The sequence below is a fragment of the Chiloscyllium plagiosum genome, chromosome 39, assembly GCF_004010195.1.
Source record: "Chiloscyllium plagiosum isolate BGI_BamShark_2017 chromosome 39, ASM401019v2, whole genome shotgun sequence".
NCBI lineage: Eukaryota > Metazoa > Chordata > Chondrichthyes > Orectolobiformes > Hemiscylliidae > Chiloscyllium > Chiloscyllium plagiosum.
The window spans coordinates 19,615,511-19,637,418 of record NC_057748.1 but is presented as its reverse complement, the minus strand read 5'-3'; the positions used below and the strand labels follow the sequence as shown (position 1 = coordinate 19,637,418).

General features: G+C 43.2%; 1 protein-coding gene across 9 annotated transcripts in view; it reads left to right on the top strand.

Moving 5' to 3' along the window:
- The window catches only part of LOC122542310 (TRIO and F-actin-binding protein-like), a 366,873-nt gene that overhangs the window by 77,261 nt on the left and 267,704 nt on the right, over nucleotides 1-21,908 (top strand). For 8 of the 9 annotated variants that reach the window (XM_043679926.1, XM_043679931.1, XM_043679929.1 and 5 more), the window contains exons 6-8: nucleotides 7,495-7,630; nucleotides 19,282-19,368; nucleotides 21,378-21,458. In XM_043679926.1, the coding sequence (XP_043535861.1) occupies nucleotides 7,495-7,630; nucleotides 19,282-19,368; nucleotides 21,378-21,458 (304 nt within the window). The remainder of the gene's footprint in view (nucleotides 1-7,494; nucleotides 7,631-19,281; nucleotides 19,369-21,377; nucleotides 21,459-21,908) is intronic. The other variant, XM_043679930.1, reaches the window with a different exon arrangement.

Here is a 21,908-nt window from a genome sequence, read left to right as displayed (position 1 = left end):
TTCAGAGGCAACACACCTGATGAACATGGAGCATAAATCTCCGCTGTGTCTGTTCAGGCCGATGGAGCACATAGAATTGACATTTCCCCTCCCAGTATAAAAATCTGGTGGTTGGTTTAGTGTTACATTAACTATCTGTCTGTGTAATTGATGGCACCGTTTCAGAATTTTTCAAGGTCTTCCATGTGTAAAACCTGTTGAGGAACCCCATTCAAAGGCCGTTCTGCTGAATCTTCAATATTACTTTTAGTCAACCCTTTGGAAATGTGATAGCATCTCCCTAAAACAAGTGGACCTCCTCGTGAAGTAGGGACACTATCACTGACCCTAAACTGCTGAATCTTTAACAGTCAACTTTCTCATTCCAGAATAAATCTCTCAGCTTGAGCTGTTGTCTCAGAGTTCATGTTTCATGTGCGGGCCTTGACAGTGAGTGCTCACAGTGACGGCCATCCCATAATTCCTGGGATGGGGCTATTTGCAAAGTTTGTAGTATTTCCATCTCTGATTGCATCATAATATTGTGGAACCAAGTCCAGGAAATCAAGAGTAACAATTGGGAATGATGTATGCTCTTGCAGATGGTATCTTTCAAATGACATGATAAATGGGGACCCTGTCAGTCCTTTCAGGTAGCTGTCAAAGATCCCAGAACACTGTTCCAAAGAGGAGCAGGACAATTACATCAAATGTCCCAGTCAATAATTATTTCAATCAGCGTCACCCAAACAGCGTTTCTGGTCATCATTGCATTACTATTTGTGGGAGCTTGCTGTGCGCAAATTTGTTGCTGCATTTCAGATATTCCAACAGTGACTGCACTTCAAAAGTACTTCGCTGGCGTGAAACATTTTGACACATTTTGCAGCCATGAAAGATGCAATATGGTTTTTGGAACAGAGGAGGAAGATGTAATTGAAGTGTCTAACATTGTAAGAAGTTAAAAATCACACAACACCAGGTTGTAGTCCAACAGGTTTAATTGGAAGCACACTAGCTTTCAGAGCGACGCTCCTTCATCAGGTGATTGTGGAGGGCTCGATCGTAACACAGAATTTATAGCAAAAATTTGCAGTGTGATGTAACTGAAATTATACATTGAAAAATTGATTGTCTGTTAAGCCTTTCATCTGTTAGAATACAGTGATAGTTTCACTTCTTTCATGTGTAAGTCACAAAACCCTTTTTTAAAGTTGCATTCTCGGGTTAGCTGTTAACAATGGTGATAGCTAGACAATGTGTTGAAGGTGTTAGCCCCCTGTGTTCCGTCTATGACTTGATGTTTAGATTGATTCTAATCTAAAAAGTGAGATAACAGAGTTTTACATAAATTCATGCAGTTTTTGAGCTCAGAGTTCTACATGAATGTGTGTAGTTTTTGAGCAAAGTGCAATGTAACTCTGCAAGTACAAATTCACCACACAAAATATATGTGTGCACGTGGGTCTTTGTCTGTGTTTGTGTGTCTGTCTGGGGTGGAGTGAGTGAGTGAGTGAGTGAGTGCAGAGTGTCTTAAGTCTGTGAGGGGGTGCATGTGAGAGTGTGTCTCTATAAGGATGTGTACACATTTGCCACACACCCTTACAGATACACACACTCCCACTGGGGTTAGTATTGTTGCTTCACAGCGTTATGGTCTCGCTATCGATTCCAACCTCGACTGAACGTTTGTGTGGAGTTCGCGCGTTCTCCCCATCTCTGCATGGGTTTATTCTCGGTGCTCCAGTTTCCTCCCACAGTCAGAGATGAGCAGGCTCGGTGGATTAGGGGTGGCGAATGCAAAGTTAAAGAGTGAGGGTGGGGAGAGCTAAAAATGGTCAGTGCAGAATTGATGGCCTATAATTACACTGTAAGGTTTCCATGAATCATTAGTTTACATGACCATACTGAACCACGGACTGAGACAAAACAGTGGAGATATCCAACAGATTGCATCTTTTGATATGTGAGATACACCGTCTGCTGTTGCAATGTGATTCTGGTCAATACAACATTGACTCCATCTACAATTCTCGCTGCCTTGGAAAGTCAGCTAACATAGGCGAAGACATCTCTCACCCTGGCTGTCATCTGTTCCAACCGATTTTCAAGAGCTCAGCCACACGTAACGACATCTCGGACTGAGATGTGGAAAGATTTCTACACCTGGAAAACTTTGAATCTGAGAAATTTGCTGCCATAGAAAGCAGTTACGGGAAAATCTTGAATGTTTCAAGACAGAGTTAGACGTAATTCTTAGGTTTAAAGTAACAAATGGCGTGGGAAAAATGCAAGGACTGATTTGAATGATCAGTCACGGTCATATTATTTTGGTGACCAGGTTGGAACAGTCAAGCCATACGGTCTATCCCTGCACCTACTTTCCATATCAGGATTATTCTAAAAGCCAGGTGTCATTTTGCAGTGAGAAGTGCCCCAATTAGTTAATCCTGTCTGCAATATTAAAAGCCCAGGACCATTCATTCTTCAGCAAAATGTAAAACTTTATTGATCAGTTGAAAATGTTACCTTTGATGTCACTACCTGTAGTGTGTTCATCATAGAACCCCTAGAGTGCATAAACTGGTCATTCGGCCCATCTCCAAATAATAACATTGTAAGAGGCCTAGATAGAGTTTTTCCATTACAGCCAGAAGTCATACATTTAAAACTTCTGGTTCAGAAGGAACTGGGGAGAAAGGTTTTTCATCCAGAGGTGGTGGGAATCTGGAACGTGGTTTCTAAAAGGGTGGAGGTACCAGAAATGCTCATCACATTTAGGAAGTATTTGGGTGACACAACCTACAAGGCTACAAACTAATAGCTCAAAAATGTGATTAGGCTGGATAGCTCTTTTTTTGCTTGACATTTGTATGGCTTCCTTTTGTGCTGTAGATTGCAATGATTGGAGAACCTGAGAAGATTAGAGTCAAGAGATTGAACAGAGGGAGTTGAAACATGAAGGATTTTGACAGAACAATTGAAAAAATTGTTCACACGGGCAAGAGTGTCAGTAATGCTCGGGGCATGTTGGAAATAATTGGCAAAAGAACCAGAAGCAAGTAGAGAGTATTTTTAAGGTTGAGTTGTTGTAGTCTGGAATGTTACTGTCTGAAAGGACAGTGGAAGCAGATTCAGTAGGAACTTGCAAAAGGTAATTGGGTGAACGATAATGGATGTGTTGCATTTTCCTCCGAGATTATCAGTTGCTGTGGCAATATATATATTTACACGCATGTTGTAGTCTCGAGCAATGAATGCTGATGGTTCTTTCAACCGTATGGATGACACAGAACCTCTCTCCACTTTTACCTGCTGCCATTTTGGAAAGATTTGCAGCTTGTTTGACAAACGGTTTGGCCCTGCAGTTACAGAATTGTTATGTGACAGAAGGAGGCCAATTGACTTATCATGTCTTCATTAACATCCCAAATAGAGTAATAGAATCATCGAGATGTACAGCACGGAAACAGACCCTTCGATCCTACTTTGGTTTTGTGAAGGGCAGGTCGTGCCTCACAAAACTTATTGAATTCTTTGAGAAGGTGACTAAGGCCTAAAATCACTGAATGTGGCGACCAAAGCAATAGAAAACTGAGTGATACAGAGAACAATAAAATGATGGATCTTTTTCGGCTCTCCATCTGTGAATCGGAAGGCTCATTCCTTTGACCCCGGAGTCCCAGACGGGTTCTGTTCGCCGCTAAAATACGGTGAATGGTTAAAGAATTTAGCAAGGCAATCAGAACAAGAGGAAACCAAATGACCCAGGCGCTGTAAAACCAGACATACGCTATTCCTTCAGGTGAAGAGAAAAAAGCCAAATTTCGCTGGCAGCCCCAAGGCACATCGTTAATTATTGTTTGAGGCTCAAATTGGAACAAAACCGGTATTTCCTTTAAAAAGACCACGACAGAGATGGTTACTACAACTGTGTGTGCAATTTTACTGGTGCAATACCTTACCTTCAAATTCTGGCAACAAATCGCGATAAACCGATCGAACGTGAAGGAGAGGGTGAACCAAACAGTTAATTCAACAGTAGCGGCATCCATATATATGGTAACACTGCAGACGTGAGTATGATACAGAAATGACAATGTAAAATGATAACTGAAAATATAATTCATCATTACGTTGAGGTTAACGACCATGAGATCAGCTGTTGCCATGGCCACCATGTATACAGAGATACACTTGGACAGACCACATCTTCTCCGAGGAACAATGATGAGGACCATCAAGTTCGCTGTCAAAGAGAGCGGGTGAGATTATGGAGAGTGAGGGATGGGGGTGGAGCGAGACAGACAGACAGGCGGAGAGAGAGAGACAGAGAGAGGGAGAATCAATAACTATCTGGTAACGGATTGAAATAGATACAGATGTCAATTTTGAAAGCAATTGAATTCACCCCGTATCTTTACCAAATCGGACATCTGCCCACAGATGTAATAAACTGCTGCAGAGCTCAGTCTGTATGGGATGACAATAGGCATATGGAGGATAGTGGGCTAGTGTAGGTTAGGTGGGCTTGGATCGGCGCAACATCGAGGGCCAAAGGGCCTGTACTGCGCTGTATTCTTCTATGTTCTATGTCCTCTATGCCGACCAGATATCCTAACCTAATCTAGTTCCATTTGCCAGCACTTGGTCCATATCCCTCTAAACCTTTCCTATCCATCTACCCATCCAGATGCCTTTTAAATGCTGTAATTGTACAAGTCTCCACCACTTCCTCTGTCAGCCCATTCAATGGTAGAAGACAGAGGATGGTGTTGGTGGAGGGTTGCTTTTCAGACTGGAGGCCTGTGACCAGTGGTGTGCCACAAGGATTGGTTTTGGGTCCTTGAGTATACAGCACTTGAAATCCAGTGGGTATCTTCCTGAATCCCAGGGAGCTTTAGGAAGGTGGCATTAGACCCTGAAGACCATGTTAAGAGCGTACTGTCAGGATTACCCGAATGACTGGGATAAAGGTATCCCATTCATATTGTTTGCAATTAGAGATGCCCCAAATGAATCTACTCAGTTTACTCCCTTTGAATTAATATTCAGACATGAAGTGAGAGGGCCTTCGAAATTAATTAAAGAGAAATTAACAGGACCAAAGTCAGATCCCACACTTGGATTATGTATCGGAGTTGAGAGAGAGATTAAATTGGGTAGATGAGTTAGCTAAACAGCACCTGAAGAGGGCACAGCATAGAATGAAGCAGGTTGCAGATAAAAGATCTGAAAGAGTCATACAGCACAGAAACAGACCAATTGGCCCAACCAGTCCATGCCAACTAAACTAGTCCCATCTGCCTGCTCCTGGCCCATGTCCCTGCAAATCTTTCCTATTCATGTACTTATCGAAATGTCTGTTAAAAGTTGTAATTGTATCCACATCCACCACTTCCTCAGGAAGTTCATTCCATCCGTGAACCACACTCTGTGTAAAAAAAATTGCCCCTTGTATTTTTTTAAAATCTTTCTTCTCTCACCTTTAAAATGTGCCCCCTTGTCTTGAAATCCCCCATCTGAGGGAAAATAAATCTATCTATACCCCTCATTATTTTACAAACCTTCATAAGGTTGCCTCTTAACCGCCTACACTCTAGTGAAAAAACTCCCAGCCTATTCAGCCTTTCTTCATAACTCAAACTTTCCGTAGCCAGCAACATCCTGGTGAGTTTTTTCTGAACACTCTCCAGCTTTCCTTTTCAGCGAACACACTCTTCTTCCTTGATCATTACCTCCTTGGTGAGACATGAGCCCAGAGTTTCTGGTTCAGAGGCAGGCATGTTACCAAATACACCATGCGGTCTCCTTTTGATCTTTGAGTTACCATGGCAACATTCACCTTTGCATTCATGTTGGAGTCTGGAGCTAATCTGGTGTTGGACTGCTCCATCTCATAATCAAATTCACTTTTGATATAGAGTGGTGCCTTTCCTTGATATACTAGGTGAGATATCTGCTAATTATTTTCTCCAGTCTTGTCTATCACAGACCTTCACTGGTTAGTAAACACATTGTAATTCATTTTTTCTTTGTCCTAAATTTGGCATTAACAGCAGTGCTGTAAAATGATCCCTTGCTATTTTGTTACCTTACAGGTTTGATACAGAAATAGTATACATCAAATCGATTCTCTGGGACAATGGCTTTCCTAACTAGGCCATTGTATTCTGTGTCAAAAGGTGTGGTGCTGGAAAAGTACAGCTGGTCAGGCAGCATCCGAGGAGCAGGAGAATCAACGTTTTGAGCATAAGCTCTTCATGAGGAGTTATGCTCGAAATGTGGACTCTCCTGCTCCTAGGATACTGCCTGACTTTTCCAGCATCACACTTTTTGACTCTGATCTCCCACACCTGCAGTCCTCAGTTTCTCCATTGTTTCTGTGTACCACAGAAACCCACACTGGACCAGAACTGAAAAGTGATAAGTCTGCTTCTAATTACTCTAGAAAGGCGAGGTATTTTAAAAATTTGATAAAGCAAGTCATTTCATGCAGCACAGTGGTGACATTAGTGGTATTTTCCACCGCAGGACAGTACTGTCAGTGCAGAAAGACATTCTGCGTACCATATAGGTGAGTAACTTTGTATACGAATTTCAGAGTCAGTAGATGTCAGTTAGGTAAGCTATAGCTCTCAATGACTAGGTGATTGAATCAAACACCATGTTCCTTCAGCTGTTGATGCTAGCCCATGCTTACAAACCCAAAATTAAATGTCTCCTGGTAGGTGTGTTTCTGGAAACAGGCAGCAATTGCAGAACAGTATTAATAACTAATACTGAAAATGTGTTGCTGGAAAAGCGCAGCAGGTCAGACAGCATCCAAGGAGCAGGAGAATCGACGTTTCGGGCATGAGCTCTTCTTCAGGAAGTACTTTAATAGCCAATTTAAGATAAACAGTTGAATTTGATACATGGCTCATTTAGCCTTGCCCTTGGCGATGGACATTCATACACAGTAACTCATTCTCTGTAAACAGAAGGAATTTATGTAAGCCTTGCACTTTTTTTTTGAATTACTTAGGTGTTTGGGGAGTCTATAATTCCCCATTGTTTGCTTCATTAGCAATGTCTGAGTCAATCAGAGTCTCTTTCCAAACAGGTAGTGCCCTTTTCTCCAGTAGAATATTTTGTTGTGATTTTTTGAAATTTGATGTTCTTGCATTTATCTCGACGAATGCTAGAGTCAAAGTGTGGCACTGGAAAAGCACAGCCGATCAGGCAGCATCTGCAGAGCAGGACAGTCACCGTTTTGGAGATAAGCCCTTCACCAGGGAATGCTAATCCAATAGCTTCAATGATGTCTCTCTTTTCAGAAGTGTTTGTGTTCAGTACCATTGATCAGTAGCTCTGTTAAAGATCCAGCACTGGCATGATGGAGCAAATGTGCCCTTGCCTTTTGTGTCACTTTCTGTGGTTCCAATGCAAGTGATGTGAAAACCAAAATTAGGAGCTAATTCTATTGTAATACCAGTATCTGTGACTCAGGTCGTAATGAGTTTTTTCCAACAGGCCAGTCACTGACACATACCGAGAATTCAGCTCTGCCAATGTGGGAAAAGTGGGAAGAAAGTTAGCAACATCTCAACAGTTTACTGAGGAATCGAGAAAACGCAACATCTATCCGAGAAAGTTTCAACAGCAGGAGGTGAGTCACAGCTGATAAGTTTGCAGCTTTTTAAGGTAAAAAGGCTTGGTGTTTTTCTGATGTGCTCCGTAGATCAATATGGTTGGGGATTCAAATAATTAAAATCAAAATGTTGTTAACAGTTTATGTCAAATTGGCTGATCTTAGCTGGGTGTACAATCTGATACTATGATATATGGGAGGACATGCCTGGAGCCTCTCCTGGCAGACTAAAAATGAGAGGCCAACCTGGTGATGCTGGATCACAGGACTACTTGCATTTCAAATAATGGAAGCACTATGCGATGGAGAATGCAAAGTAATTCCACATCCAATGGATCAGATGTGATCTCTGCAGTCCTGCCACATCCAGTCATGAATGGTGGTGGACAGGGCTCCACATACATCCCCATCCACAACCATGGACGTGCCCAGCATGTTAGTGTAAAAACAACTAGGCTGAAGCAAATGCAGGCTTCTGTAGCCAGAAGTGGATAATCCAACTTGGTCTCCTCCTGAGGTCCCCAGAATCATAGATGCCAGTCTATTTGATTCATTCCATGGGACATCAAGGAACGATTGAATGCATTGGATACTACGAAGACTGTTGTCCCGTACAACATTCCAGCAATACTGAATACTTGTGCTCCACAACTTTCTATACATGAAGCCAAACTGTTCCAACACTGGCATTTGCCTAACAATGTGAAAAATTGTGAAAAATGTCCCATACACAAACACATGACATATGCAATCCACCAAATTTCCATCAGTGTCAGTGTACTGTTGAACATCAGCACGGTGACTGACATTGCTGTTGAAACACTTGTACAGCAACAACCTGCTTGCTACTGCTCAGTTTGAGTTTTGCCAGGGACTCTGTGCTAAAGTCCTCATTTTACAGCCTTGTAATGGAGAAAATAAATGAACTCTGGAGGTGAGGTGAGAATGACTGCCCATGATATGAGGCCACATTTGATTGCAGGAATTCCTCAGAGGAGTGTCCTAGGCCCAACCATGTTCATTTGCTTCCTCAGTGACCTTTCTTCCATCATAAGGTCAGAACTAGGGATATTTACTGATGCTTGGAAAAAGTTCTCAGATACTGAAACAGTCTGTGTACGCTTGCAGCAAAGCCTAAATAATAGATAATTGCAGGCTTAAAAGTGGAAAGTAATACTTGAGACCACACAAGTGCCAGGCAATCCAAGAAAAAAGCATCTAACTATCTTCCCTTACCATCACTGAATTTTCCACTATGATCATCCTGAAACATAACTGGATCAAACGTATAAATACTACGAGAGCAGGTCAGATCTGAGAGAAATAACTCACCTCTGACTCCCAAAGCCTGTTTGCCATCTACAGGGCGCAGCTTAGAGGCCTGGCCTCTAGTCCAGCCACTGGCCTGGATGCATGCAGTTCAAAACATTGACACCCTACAGGTCAGAGCAGCCCACTTGATTGGGACCTAATCCATCATCTTAAATATTCACTCCCTCAGTGACAATGCAAAGTGGGTAGCAGTGTGTGTACTATCTGCAAGATACTGTTGGGGGAAAACCTGGGATAGTTCTGTTTAACTTCCAGACTTGCGTCTTCTACCACCTGGTTGGGGGGTGTGGGTGTTGCAGGCGGGGGAAGCAGATGTATGGAAACACCAACAACTGCAAGTTCCTGTCCAAGTCTCTCTCAATCCTGACTTTGAAATGTATCCCCATTCCTGCTCTAGAGCTCTCTCCCTAACAGCACCATGGCTGCCCCTACACTCCAAAAACTGAATCAATTCAAGAATGTAGCTCACCACTACCTTGTCTGTGAAAGTCATTTAGGGATTGGTAACAAATGCAAGCCTTCTCAGTGACACTCAAATTCCTCGATTGAGTAAGAGAACAGTTCACCTCAGTGAGCTTGGGATAAGGCCTACCGAATTATAAAGGGCAGCTGGGACTGGGATAAGATTTGTGGAGTCAGTTAATCTGTCCTGACACAGTCTGTGGACAACCCCTTCTTTCGGCTTGCTGCAGTTTGGGCTGAATCCCCTTCAGCTCAGCCGCGATCCTGTCTTTCTCCAGCTTACATAGAACATAGAACATTACAGTGCAGTACAGCCTTTCGGCCCTCGATGTTGCACCGCCCTGTCATACTAATCTGAAGCCCATCCCACCTACACTATTCCATGTACGTCCATTTGCCTGTCGATGACGACTTAAAGTTGGCGAATCTACTACCGATGCAGGCAAAGCATTCCATACCCTTACTACTCTCTGAGTAAAGAAACTACCTCTGACATCTGTCTTATACCTATCTCCCCTCACTTTAAAGTTGTGTCCCCTCGTGTTTGCCGTCCCCATACTTGGAAAAAGGCTCTCCCTGTCCACTCTATCTAACCCTCTGATTATCTTACATGTCTCTATTAAGTCACCTCTCAACCTTCTTCTCTCTAACGAGAACAGCCTCAAGGCCCTCAGTCTTTCCTCATAAGACCTTCCCTCCATACCAGGCAACATCCTAGTAAATCACCTCTGCACCCTTTCCAAAGCTTCCACATCCTTCTTATAATACGGTGACCAGAACTGTACACAATACTCCAAGTGTGGCCGTACCAGAGCTTTGTACAGCTGCAGCATAACCACCTGGTTCCGGAACTCAATCCCTCTATTAATAAAGGCCAAAACACTGTATGCCTTCTTAACAACCCTGTCAACCTGGTTGGTAACTTTCAGGGATCTGTGTACATGGACACCCGAGATCGCTTTGCTCATCTGCAACCCCAAAAATCCTACCATTAGCCCAGTACTTTGCATTCCGATTACTCTGACCAAAGTGTATCACCTCACACTTGTCCACATTAAACTGTCGTCCGCAAATTTACTAACCCACCCTTCTAAGCCCTCACCCAGGTCATTTATAAAAATGACGAACAGCAGTGGGCCCAACACCAACCCTTGCGGTACGCCGCTAGTAAATGGTGAAGGTCACATCAAAATAGCCTGTCCCAGGGAAATCCTACAGGCAGTACACGTCCGCTGCTTCGAACCCGCAGCACTCCAGCAAAATCTTCTTCACACTCCAGTAAAATCTTAAGCTTACTCCTTCTTGCATCCTGTTTGGGCACTTAGCTGTGAGGCCACATTGCAAGATGCAGCTGTCAATCTCTGCAGAATGTTGGATTAAATTTTAAGGCACCTGGTGAAGCTGAGATGGGAGTAGGGGCGGCCCCGAGGAAGTTCCTTCTTCAAGTACGTGCCTTCAATGTTTTTGAAAGGATGACAAAGATGTCCGAAGATGGTTATTAACAGTTATCATGCCAGCATAAGATTTTAAAGGCAAACAACTGACTGGGAATTCAAAGTAGGTATTGGGTGGTAAAAGTGACGTCAGGCAGCATCTGAGGAGCAGGAGAATCAACGTTTCGGGCATAAACCCTTCATCAGGAATGAGGCTTGTGTGCCGGGGGGCTAGGAGAAAATAGGAGTGGGGTGGTGTTGGGGGCGGAAGGTAGCTGAGCAAGCATTAGGTAGATGGAGGTGAGGGATATGGTGATAGGTCGGAGAGGAGGGTGGAGCGGATAGATGGAAAAGTTGATGGACTGCTCAGGAAGGCGGTGCCAAGCTTGGAGGCTTGGGATGGGATAATGTGGGGATAGGAGAGTTGAGGAAACTGTTGAAATCCACATTGATCCTGTGAGGTTGCAGGGTCCCAAGGCAGAATATGAGGTGTTCTTTCTCCAAGTGTCGGGTGGTGATGGAGGAGGCCCAGGACCTGCATGTTCTTGACGGAGTAGGAGGGGGAGTTGAAGTGTTCAGCCGCGGGGTGGTGGGGTTGGTTGGTGCGGATGTCCCAGGGATGTTCTCTGAAACAATCCACGAGTAGGCGTATTGTCTCCCCGATGTAGAAGAGACCACTCTGGTGCAATGGATACAGTAGATGACATTGGTGGAAGTACAGGTAAATTTCTGTTAGATGTGGAAGGATCCTTTGGGGCCTTGGACAGAGGTGAGGGGAGTGGCGTGGGCACAGGTTTTGCACTTCCTGTGGTGGCAGGGGCATGTGCTGAGAGTAGGGTGTGTGCCAGTGGGGGGCGTGGACCTGATGAGGAAGTCATGGAGGGAATGGTCTCTCTGAAATGCTGATAGGAGTGGGGTAGGAAAAATGTCTCTGGTGGTGGGATCTGTTTGTAGGTGGCAGAAGTGGCAGAGGATGATGTGATGTATGTGGAGGTTGGTGGGGTGGCAGGTGAGGACTAGGGAGGTTCTGTCCTTGACGCATTGGAAGGGGTGGGGTTCAAGGGCAGTGGTGCGGGAAGTGGAGGAGGTGCACTGGAGGGCATTGTTGATCACATGGGAAGGGATGTTGCAATCGTGGAAGAAGGAGACCATCTGGGATTTTCCAAGGTGGAACTGGTCATCCTGAGAACAGATGCAATGGAGGCAGAGGAGTTGGGAATAAAGGATGGTGTATTTATAGGAGGTAGGGTGGGAGGAGGTGTAATCTAGGTAGCTGTGGGAGTCAGTGGGCTTGTAGTAGATGTCTGTGGTTAGTTGGTTGCTGGTGATGGAGATGGAGATGTGCAGGAAGGGGAGGGAGGTGTCTGAGATGGTCCAGGTGAATTTGAGGTTTGTGAAGTGGATGAACTATTCAACCTCCTTGTGGGAGCTCAAGGCGGCACCAATACATTTATGGATGTAGCGGAGGAACAGGTGGGGGGGTGGTGCCAATGTAACTGTTCCACATATCCGACAAAGAGGCAGGCATAACTGGGCCCTGTGTGGGTGCCCATTGATACCCCTTTGGTTTGGTGGAAATGGGAGGGTTGGAAGGTGAAGTTATTAAGGGTGAACACCAGTTCAGCCAGGCAGATGAAGGTGTCGGAGGATGGGTACTGGTTGGGACAACGTGGTCCACGCCCCCACCTGCCCATAACCTACTCCTGGCACATACCCCTGCCACCGCAGGAAGTGCAAAACCTATGCCCACACCACTCCCCTCACCTCCGTCCAGGGCCTCAAGGGATCCTTCCACATCTCAGAAATTTATCTGTACCTCTACCAATGTCATTTACTGCATCTCTTGAACCCGATGTGGTCTTCTCTACATCGGGGAGACAGGATGCCTACTTACAGATCGTTTCAGAGAACATCTCTGGGACACCCGCACCAACCAACCCCACTGCTCCATGGCTGAACACTTCAACTCCCCCTGCCACGCAGTCAAGGACATGCAGGTCCTGGGCCTCCTTCATTGCCAAACCCTAACCACCCTGGAGGAATAATGCCTCATATTCTGCTTTGGGACCCTGCAACCACACAGGATCAATGTGGATTTCACCAGTTTCCTCATTTCCCCTCCCCCCACCTTATCCCAATCCCAAGCATCTAACTCGGCACCCCCGTCCTGACCTGTCAATCACCTTTCCCATCTATCCGTTCCACCCTCTTCTCTGACCTAGCATCTTCTCCCTCACCTTCATCTACCTATCGCTTTCTCAGCTACCTCCTCCCCCAGCCCACCTCCCTCCCATTTATCTCTCAGCCTCCCCAGCACACAAGCCTCATTCCTGATGAAGGGCTTATGCCTGAAACATTGATTCTCCTATTCCTTGGATGCTGCTTGACCTGCTGTGCTTTTCCAGCACCATGTTCTCGACTCTGATCTGCAGTCCTCACTTTCTCCTGGTAAAAGTGATGATTTGGAATAAAAATTAAAAGCATCTTTTGTAAAACAAAGTCTGTTGCATGGATGTTCATAGAATCATAGAATTTTACAGCGCAGAAAGAGGCCAGCCAGTCCATTGTGACTGTACCAGCTGATTAGGCATCATCCCATTTTCCAACTCTAGATCTGTAGTCATACAGTTCAGAAGACTGCGATTGCATATCTAAGCACTTTGTGTTTGTCATGATTTCTGTCTCTATTGCCCCTTGAGACAGTGAGTTCTAGATCCCCACCACCCACTAGATGATGTGGAGTTTCTCGAGTGTTATTTTACAGTCATAGAGCTGTACAGCATGGAAACATACCCGTGGTCCAACTCACCCATGCCGACCAGTTATCCTAAATTAATCTAGTCTTTTCTGCCAGCATTTGGTTCATATCCCTCTGAACTCTACCTATTCACATACCCATCCAGATGCCTTTTAAATGTTGTAATTGTGCCAGATTCCCCCACTTCGTCTTGCAACTCATTCCATACATGCACCAAACTCTGTGTGAAAAGTTACCCCTTAGGCCCCTTTTAAATCTTACCCCTCTTGCCTTAAACCTATGCCCTCTAGTTTTGGACTCCCTATCCTGGGGAAAAGACCTTGGCTATTCACCCTGTCCACGCCCCTCCATATTTTATAAACCTCTATAAGGTCACCCCTCAGTCTCTGACACTCCAGGGAAAATAACCGCAGCCTATTCAGCCTCTCCCTATAGCTCAAACCCTTCATCTCTGGCAACATTCTTGCAAATCTTTTCTGAACCCTTTTAAGTTTCACAACATCATTCCTATAACAGGGAGACCAGAATTGAATGTAGTATTCCAAAAGTGGTCTAACCAATGTTCTGTACAGCTGTAACATGATGTCCCAACTCCTGTACTCAGTGCACTGATCAATAAAGGCAAGCATATCAAACGCCTTCTTCACTTTCCTATCTATCTGCTTCTCCACTTTCAAGGAACTATGAACCTGGTTTCTTTGTTCAGCAACATTCCCCAGGACCTTACCATTAAGTGTGTAAGTGCTGCCCTGATTTGCCTTTCCAAAAGTCAACACCTCACATTGATCTAAAATTAACTCAATTTGTCACTCGGCTCATCAGTCTGTCCAATCAGGATCTGATTGTACTCCGATCTTGAAGCTGTCCTCATCAAGGCAATTGTGCAGTATTCCGTCAGGAGCTGAATGAACTGAACCCAAACTGGTAGCAATGAATGTCAATTTCCACCTTAAAAAAATATTCAGTAATCCTATGTCTGAACCCTGTGCTTACATGGACAACATGGTTTAAAAATAGGCATCTTCAGTTTAAAACAAAGATGTGAAAAATGCTTTCTCTCAGAGGGCCAGTAGGTCAGAACATGTAAACTGCAGATAGGAAGCAGACATCACTCATGAATGTTTCATTAAAAGCATTATTATACTCCCACTAATTCTAATGAGTTTTGCTGCGATGGCAAGTGAAATCTGTTGAGGTAGGAGCCACAGATGGTCTGTAAGGACTTCTATCTCACCTCATTCGGTGGGGTCAAAAAATGCCTAAAAACAGTTAATTTGGGAGAAGGTCGGAGGTCAGAGAGACAAGGAAGTGTCATTGTTGACAATATTCCCTTTCAGACCAATCGAGAAATCTTTTTCCAACTTGCTGAAAGTTGGAAAAGACCTTGGTTATTCACCCCATCCATACCCCTCTTTTTTTTTATAAGCCTCTACAAGGTCAACTCTCAGTCTCTGACACTCCAGGGACACCCTCAACCACTTTGTGTAAGAAGGTTTGTGTCCCATGTTCTACAGATGTATAATGCCCAGGGTATGCATTAGGCCATTCAGTAAAGTCTGGAGAAGGAAGATGGCACATGAATAACAGGGGATCTACTTTAAAACTGGATTCAGTGTGTAACACCAGTAAATATCATTTATATAGCATTCTTAATGAAGTATAACATCCCATGGTGCTTCACACAAAATCAGACGATATTTAAGAAATAGGCATGCAAGAAGATCATTAGCTGTAGTCAAAAGGGTTGGTTTTGAGGATGGTTTCAAAAGAGGTGGGGGATAAGGTGTCATATAGTTAGATGTTTTGAATCTGTTGACCAACCTCATCCAGATGAAGTCTGTAAATCCACGTATCTCACCATGACTCCGATGTAAGAGGATGGCTTAGCTTGAATTTCAAGGATTTATCTTCATTCCTACACATTTGATGTCTCAAAGACCAATATTGTCTCGACATTGATTTGCCCAAAATCTTGTTTGTCTTAGTGAGTTTTGAGAAGATTTGTAGTTCAGGTTGAGGTTTTGGATGTAGGTTTGCTCACTGAGCTGGAAGGTTTGTTTTCAGATGTTTCATCACACCGAAAATGAAAAAATTAGACCTACAGAAAAAACTAGACGAACTTACACAAAATAAGAACACTGACAACACAGAAGCATGGATAAAAAACCTACCTGACCGACCCTTAACAGACACTGAAAAAGCCGTCTTAATAAGAGGGTTAAATTACAACTCCTGGATGTGGATAAGAAAGCTTTCTTAGCAGCATTAGAAACAACACTGAAAGACAACCGACTCACAGAAGAAACCCAGCAAATGTTCAGACAGTCAGTCGCACCAGCATTAATCTGGAAAAAGGAAGGAAACACGCTCGTAGTACACAAGAAAGGAAAGCACTGGAAAGGCTAAAAAAAAGATAAAAACATTGTTTTCCTACCTGCAGACAAAGGACGCTTGACAGTCATCTTAAATCAAAGAGACTACATTGAGAAAGCAAATGCACTACTTGCAGATACCAACACTTACCAACAAGTGGCGATAGATCTGACCCCACACCTAGAGAACCGAATCACAGCCCTACTCAAAAAATGTAAGAAATCTAAAGAAATAAATAAGACCGACTTTCAAAAAATGCAACCAGACAGACCCAACACACCACACTTCTACGGATTACCCAAAATTCACAAACCAGGAGCCCCCCTCAGACCTATAGTCTCAGTACCTCAAACAGCAACTTGCACATTGGCCAAGGAGCTACGCCAAAGACTAAAACATTTAGTCGAAGACTCACACCACTCCATCCACTCCACCCAAGAATTCCTGAAGACCATCAAAGACACCAAGGTAGAAAAGGATGAAATAATGGCCTCCTTTGACGTAACAGCCCTGTTCACATTGATCAACATCAACCTGGCCAAGGAAACACTGACTACGCTATTAGAAGAACCAAAGACACATGCACCAAACGACACCAACTTCATCAGCAAGGAAAGTATCGTTAAGCTAATGGACCTATGCCTTACCACACACTTCACCTTCATTAGCAAAACCTATATACAAACCAGCGCACACCCATAGGATTGCTGATATCAGGGTTCTTAACAGAGGCAGTAATGTAGAGACTCGAACAAACAGCTCTGCCAACCATCCAGCCCAAAATTTGGGTCAGCTACATGGATGACACCTTTGTCATCACTAAAGAAAACAAATTAGAAGAAACCTTCAAGACCATCAATAATATCCTTACTGGCATAAAATTCACTAAAGAGGAGGTGAACAACAACAAACTGCCATTCCTAGATGTCACAGTACAGCAAACAGCCAATGGGGAACTTCAAACCAGCATCTACAGGAAAACAACACATATGGACCAAATACTGAACTACAAAACCAATCATCCCAACATCCACAAACAGAGCTGCATCAGAACGAGCCGACACAAACTGCCATACAGAGGAACTATGCAGAGCAGAGGAAAATCTGAAACAAGCAAAATTAATGTTATTTACAATACACCGTGCAAGAAGGTAATACTACATTGGATAAACAGGCAGTAAACTATCCACCAGGATACATGAATGTCAACTAGCCACAAAACGATATGACCCACTCTCACTAGTATCCTTACATACGGATGAGGAAGGACACCAGTTCAAATTGGGACAACACATCCATCCTAGGACATGCCAGACAGAGACACGCATAAGAATTCCTAGAAGCATGGCATTCCAACCGGAACTCTATCAACAAACACATTGACTTGATCCCATTTACCACCCCCCGAGGAAAAGAACAGGAAATGACATCACCAGAAGAAATGATGTCAACGCAGGAAATGACATCACCAACCCGACGAAAGTCAAACATATAAATAGAAAGTGGTCTAAACCACTGGTGCTTCATTCGGAGGCTCACTGTAGATGTTGCCTATTATGGTGACGAAACGTCTGAAAACGAACCTTCCAGCTCAGTGAGCAAATCTACATCCAGATCTTGTTTGTCTCTTTGAGATAGCCTTTCATTCTCCAGAGTAAAGGCCAATTTACTTTGCCTTTTATCTCCCATAGGATGGTCCCATTCTGCCAAGTACAGTCAATTCTGCTATAATGCGTGTTTCTTCAACATGAATTGGCTTTAACATGCTTGAAGAATTTAGACAGTTATTTACAGAATGTGAAATGCCCTCCTTAACTGTATTACCTAGAAGCAGGATAAGGCGAGTTTTATAGAACTTACTCCCATCCACAAAGGAACAGAAGACGTAGGAGCAGGAGTAGACCATTTGGTCTGGCGAGTTTGTTGCACCATTCAATATTCAATTCATGGCTGATTTTAAACTTCAATTTCACTATCCAGCCCACTTTCCATATCTGTTATTTCCACAATGGACCAAAAATCTGTCTGTCCCAGCTTTAATCATGTTCAGTGATGGAGCATGCCCCTGACTACTTGGGGTAGAGAATTCCAAAGGCACACAACTCTTGGTGATGTAGTTTATTTTCATCTCATTTTTAAACAATCAGCCCCTTATCATGAGACTATGTCCCTGTGTTTTAGATTCCTCAACTAATGGAAAACAAGCTCTCAACATCTCAAGCCCCATCAAAATCTTGTTTGTCTCATTGAGATAGCCTTTCATTCTCCAAAGAGTAAAGGCCAATTTACTCTGCCTGTTACCTCCCATAAGACAGTCCTATTCTGCCAGGTACAGTTGGTTCTGCTATAGCGCGTGTTTCTTCAACACAAATTGGCTTTAACGTGATTAAACAATTTAGACGTTATTTACAGAACGTGAAATTTCCTTACCTGTATTGGATATAACACAATTCCTGCCCCATTAGCTTAAATGGCATGGCTATTTGTTTTTCTTAAAATGCGAGATCCCACAAGAACGGAATTGTTGCGTTATATCAGAACCGACTGGACCAGCTTTGCGAACCTTTGCTGTGCCACCGGGTTTACAAATCAACCCACATGTGTGCCTGAATCAGAAACTTTACAATGCGCATAAGGAGTTGCTGTTTTTATGTTGAAACCGTCACAACTTCTTTGAATTACCCGAGAGCTATAGTTCCCCTTTGCTTTCTCCATGGCAATGCCTCAGCCACGTACACTCACCTCACCAAACAATCAGCTCCCTTTTCTCCTGTGATATAAATTGCTGTGATTGTTTGAAATTTGGCATTATTGTGCTTGTCCTGATGAGTGCTAGATGAAAAGTTTCAATAACATGTATCTCATTTTGGAAATGTTCAAGTTCTGCATTGATTACTAAATAAAAGGTAAAAACAATGACTGCAGATGCTGGAAACCAGATTTTGGATCAATGGTGCTGGAAGAGCACAGCAATTCAGGCAGCATCGAGGAGCTTCAACAAAATCCGGGTTAGGTCAACCAAAGAGTAACCTTATATGGTAAAAATGATGCCCTGCTTCAGTGATGTTTAGGTGTTGCTGTATTTGAATTAAGCAAAATTAGCCCAATTTGCATGGCTCCCATCCATTGATGTATGAGCCTGAATATATTGTGAGACATGGACGCAGACAAAAGCATTGAGACCAGGATAGGACAAGGTTGACACAGATGAAAAAGTAGGGGAAGAACCAAAAGAGCTGGGGTTAATTTGGAACAGGTATCTGTGAATGAGCTTAGTTTTTAAATTACTGAAGTTGTACCCTTATTTTCAGACTGATAGAGGCCTAAATAAACAAATCTCTTCAAAAACACTGGAAAATAAAGAGAAAAGTCGATACTTATCCCATCAATATGATAAGGTATTTATTGTTTATGTTTCTTTAAAATTGAGTATTTTTCTGCAAACATTGTTTAATTTAGCTGAAAGAAGTGGATTTATTTTTTTTCCTATCTGAGAGGTTTGCCATGGTAGATGTGGAGAGGATTAGCAAGTTTTGAGATGATTTGTAGCTCAGGTTGAGGTTCTGGATGGAGGTTTGCTCACTGAGCTTGAAGGTTCATTTTCAGACGTTTCGTCACCCTACTCGGGAACATCTTCAGTGGGCCTCTGGATGAATCACTGCTGGTGTTTCCTGCTTTCTATTGTAGAAAACCTCTGCAGGAAAACAACACATACGGACCAAATATTGAACTACAGAAGCAATAATCCCAACATCTACAAATGAATCTGCATCAGAACATTATTTCAATGAGCCACCACACACTGCAGCACAGAGGAACTATGCAGAGCAGAGGAAAATGACCTATACAGTGTATTCAAAAAGAATGGGTACCCAATGAACACAGTCCGCTGATTTCTTAGTAACAAACCCAAACAAGCAGACAAAACACGTCCAGAAACCCTAGCCACTCTCCCCTACATCAAGGCCATTTCAGAAATGACTGCCAGACTACTCAGGCCCCTTGGCATCATGGTAGCCCACAAACCCACCAAGACACTAAAACAGCAGCTAATGAACTTGAAAGACCTTATACAGACAACAAGCAAAACTAATGTCATTTACAAAATACTGTGCAAGAATTGTAACAAACACTACAATGGATAAACAGGCAGTAAACTAGCCACCAGGATACATGGACATCAACTAGCCACAAAACGACATGATCCTCTTTCACTAGTATCCTTACATACAGATAAGGAAGGACAACACACCCATTCTAGGACAAGCCAAACAGAAACATGCACGAGAATTCCGAGAAGCATGGCATTCCAACCGGAATTCTATCAACAAACACATTGACTTGGATCCCATTTACCACTACCTGAGAAAAAGAACAGGAAATGATATCACCATAGAAAATGACGTCACTGCAGGAAATGGCATCACCAACCCAAGGAAACCCAAACATATAAGTAGAAAGCAGGAAACACCAGCAGTGCTTTGTCTGGTGGCTCACTGAAGATGTTACCTAGTATGGTGACATTTGAAAATGAACATTCCAGCTCAGTGAGCAAACCTACATCCAATGGAGAAGATGTTTTCTCTTATGGGAGTATCTAGAACTAGGGGGTCACTGATTATAAATCAGGGGTCACCCATTCAGAATATTTTCTCTGAGGGTAGTGAGTCTTTGGAACCAAGGGGATGAAAGTTTTGGAGACATGAAGAGGGAGCCACTTAATGAAGTAGAATGATTAAACGTGAAGAGGGTCATGTGGTCTTTTTCACACAGAGTGGTGCATGTATAGAATAACCTGCTAGAAGAAGAGGTGGAGGCTGGTGCAATTGCAACCATTTAAACGGCATCTGGATATATGAATAGGAAGGATTTAGAGGGATATGGGCCAAGTGCTGGCAAATGCGACTAGATTAGGTTGGGATATCATGCTGTACATCACTATGACTCTATGTGATGAAGTGTCCAGATTGGCCTCCCTCAGTGTTAGTGAGCTATGTGGAGAGAGAAGGCGACAGGCTCAGTTACATAGAATATCTAGCACAGAAACAGGCTGGTCAGTCCAATCAGTGCATGCTCATATTTATGCTACACTCGAGGAAAGCAGGAGTGCAGTTTTGAGTTTGCAATCAGATCAGCCTTAGTCTTATAAAATAACTTGAGGAAGCCTGAGGGTCTGAATGGCCTACTTTGGTTCCTAATTTGTACGTTCGTTGGCTGTAAAATCTTTGGGGTGTGAGAATGTCAAATCTTTTTATTTGTGTTGCAATCTGAGGTGAGTAATTCTTATTGTTATATATTCTCATTATTATTCAGTAACTACTGTTCTATAAATTGAATACAATGGATAATTTCTAATTGGCCGCAACGTTCATTAACCACAGTCTACTGCTTCTGCTTTTGCTTTTAGATGGATACAAAGTTTTACTCACAAAAAGATGAGTCAAAGCTTTTCACTAAATGCTCTCGAGTGGCCTCAGAAACGAACAAGGTTTGTTCTCATATGAGAAACACATGAAGATTCTTGTCTCAATAAAGTTGTGGGATCTTAGCACTGCTCGGTGTGGTACTTGGGTCACAAGCTCTCCAGAGTGGCCCTGGAGTTTCCAGAAAGTAAACATTAATCTTCACAAGACTGCTATGAGCGTCCACATCGTCCCCAATCCCAACAGAAAAATCACAAGAGCACTTGAAAGATAGATCTCATGTTCCATTCATTTTCTTTTAACACTTTAACTTATACATAAAAATAGTGTAGACGGGAAGAGGACGCCATTTAATGAGGCAGAGTGATTGGAAGTGAGAGGGTTATGTGATGAAGTAGCCAGGATTACAGCCAACCAGAGTTGGTCATGTTACTGAGTTATGTGGAGAGGGAAGGTTACAAGCTAATTGAATATGTGGCACAAAAACTGGCCATTCAGCCCAATGCATGCTGGTG